This window comes from Scylla paramamosain, chromosome 12 (genome assembly GCF_035594125.1).
Source record: "Scylla paramamosain isolate STU-SP2022 chromosome 12, ASM3559412v1, whole genome shotgun sequence".
NCBI lineage: Eukaryota > Metazoa > Arthropoda > Malacostraca > Decapoda > Portunidae > Scylla > Scylla paramamosain.
In genome coordinates this window covers 19,052,948-19,055,447 of record NC_087162.1, presented here as the reverse complement: position 1 = coordinate 19,055,447, position 2,500 = coordinate 19,052,948, and the positions used below count along the sequence as shown (strand labels likewise).

Sequence of the window (2,500 nt, the reverse complement as noted above, 5' to 3'; positions counted from 1 at the left end):
ACTTGAATTGATGATATAAGTTTTGGCTTACTCAATTTATCACACAGCCATGGTGTCTTAATTAAGAGGTTACACATGTTTGTTTGGCTACGTGACCCTGTGGTTGGTAACACATTATGCGTGTCACTGCGCTGCCAACCTAAGGAAGACTGGAGATGAAGAGAAGAACGACTCCAAAGAGAGACACGAAGAGCAAGGAGAGGTTGGGGCTTCCAATGCTGACGACTGCCTTGTTTCCGTCCTCTCCGTCGTTTCCGTCGTTTCCGTCGTTTCCGTCGTTTCCGTCGTTTCCGTCGTTTCCGTCGTTTCCGTCGTCCTTCACTGCAGGAAAGACAGCGAAGTGAAATGAAGCTTCCTCACTGGAGAGAGAGAGAGAGAGAGAGAGAGAGAGAGAGAGAGAGAGAGAGAGAGAGAGAGAGAGCAAAGCTACAAGACTCACCACACTTGAGGTCGTCAAAGGTGGTAGTCTTGCCTTCCTCCGGCTGCCAGGCGAGCGTCGTGCCGTTGCACCTCATCACCACGATGTCCACGTCCCCGGCAGGCCGGTAACCGCCCTGACATGTCACTGTGGCCTGTAGGAGCAACTCGTTCATTAGTAGCCTGCGAACAGCGGGCAGCAATCAATTATCTCTTTTCAAGACACTCGAAGGTGCTCCAGGACTACATGAGCTTTGATTTTTTTTTAAATCTTAGAATGAACGCACCTTCGTTCTGTTCTTCTGTCCGCCGCGGCAGGCGCCATTGTTGCCCGGGAAGTAACGCACTCCCTTGTGGTCCTTCTCCTTCACATCGGGGCAGCCATGTTCATTCCCTGTGGAGACTCAAAACGTCACACTCGCACCAGCAAACTTCACTTCACAGTAAACATAATGATGCAATATCTTCACATCAATCATAATAGAAATACGATGTAGCTTTATTTAACTATATAAGTTATATAGTTGTCATTTTTTTTTTTCTATTTCATTCCTAATAACTTATTTTCATGTATTTATTTTAAGGAGACACTCAGCCACTGTACATCCCAAGCTGAAGGTAGTCATAGTGAGCAAGGAAATAAATGTTCCGTTGGACTTGCTGACGCCCATATCCACCTTGAAGGAGACTTCTCCTGGGCTATTCTCGTCAATCTGGGAAAATAAGGTGTTTCAGTTGGACAAAGTCGATTATTGCATCTCGGGGAGAGATGGATACAACAAGGTGAAGGGGCATGAGTGACGCACCTTGAAGCTGGCATCCTTGAAGGAGTAAGTTACGGAACCATTGATGTGATAGATCTTATTCCATTGGACGACTTTCTCGTAATACTCGTTTAATTCTACAGAAAACATCCCTGCACGCAAGGTGGGCTCTGGAAACACTGCCGGCGACGTGTAGTTAACCGTAATAGTACATATTCCGAAGTATTTATCTTCCCAGGTATGTCCACTGTTGTCTGCAGAGAAATGAGGAATGGAAACAAAAATTTTTGCATATATCAAAGCATTCTCCTGGTTCATCTCACTATATCCATTACATTAGTTTGAATCAATAACACCAGACCCTCAGGCAGCAACACATCAGTGATGCAACTAAACGTCTTTCCATTTTGCACTAGAGGGAGCCAAAAGGAGAACTGTCCACCTTTAAGTAAACAGTATGCAAGGAGTTTTTAGAATATTAACATCTATTTATTGTACGTTTGCCCATGCCTTGCCATTCTTTTAATTTGATTATGAAATGGAGATAACATAAGAACATAAGAAGCAAGGAAAGCTGCCAGAAGCCATCAGGCCTACACGTGACAGTCTTACGAAGTCCATCTTGCTGGTGAAAGGACCAAATATACTATACTCGTAGTATCCTGTCCACCTAAATTTGCTAAGACGCACATAAAATTTGCCAAGAAGAATCCTCATTTCGCCAGGAAGCACCTATAGTTTGCCCATAAGAGCCGCCCTACAGTCTGCCAGAGACTCACCTACGACGAGCACTTCCTCTTTACTGGAGCTGTTCCTTTGGCCGTTGGTGAGTTCCACGCCGCACAAGTAATCGCCAAGCAGGTCGTACCTCAATTTAGTCAGTTGCAATCCTCCGTCATCCCGATTCAGGTCCACCACCCCTTTCAGTCTGTCGGTGGCTTCTGCAGGAGGAGGGCGTCACCAGTTGAAACATAGTTACTGATTTATATTCACTTCATTGCTTCAATAAGATTTAGAATTAGAATGTAGCTAACGAAAGTTTTGCAGCAATCGATTTAGTATTTCGCACTATTACACGTAACAAACTAAAAATATAAATCGATAAAATGAAAAGTAAAAAAAAAGAAGAAAAAAAGAATCTCCGTATATTATCAGCGAGAGGGGAATAAATCCCACTTTTAGTGGCCAGTGTCCCTGTCACTTGCATGTTATGACAACGGAGGGCATACTTACCTTGGCCTCCGTTAACAGGGTCCCATTCATAGGTGCCCACTTGGTCAGCATCATTCCACATCTCCCAGTACACCCGCTTCACCTCC

At 44.6% G+C, this 2,500-nt stretch overlaps 2 protein-coding genes across 3 annotated transcripts in view; one reads left to right on the top strand and one right to left on the bottom strand.

Annotated features, from left to right (window-relative positions):
- LOC135105822 (sugar transporter SWEET1-like) overlaps window positions 1-2,500 on the top strand; it is a 124,299-nt gene that overhangs the window by 82,826 nt on the left and 38,973 nt on the right. The gene's annotated exons all lie outside the window — the stretch shown is intronic.
- Window positions 1-2,500, bottom strand: part of LOC135105821 (uncharacterized) — a 5,259-nt gene that overhangs the window by 101 nt on the left and 2,658 nt on the right. Inside the window, exons 3-9 of the mRNA XM_064014413.1 lie at window positions 2,415-2,500; window positions 1,961-2,122; window positions 1,224-1,435; window positions 1,022-1,130; window positions 705-811; window positions 440-572; window positions 1-321 (exon numbers count right to left, since the gene is read on the bottom strand). The exon at window positions 1-321 is cut by the window's left edge and continues 101 nt beyond it; the exon at window positions 2,415-2,500 is cut by the window's right edge and continues 127 nt beyond it. Coding sequence (XP_063870483.1) covers window positions 140-321; window positions 440-572; window positions 705-811; window positions 1,022-1,130; window positions 1,224-1,435; window positions 1,961-2,122; window positions 2,415-2,500 — 991 coding nt within the window. The 3' untranslated portion in view covers window positions 1-139. The remainder of the gene's footprint in view (window positions 322-439; window positions 573-704; window positions 812-1,021; window positions 1,131-1,223; window positions 1,436-1,960; window positions 2,123-2,414) is intronic.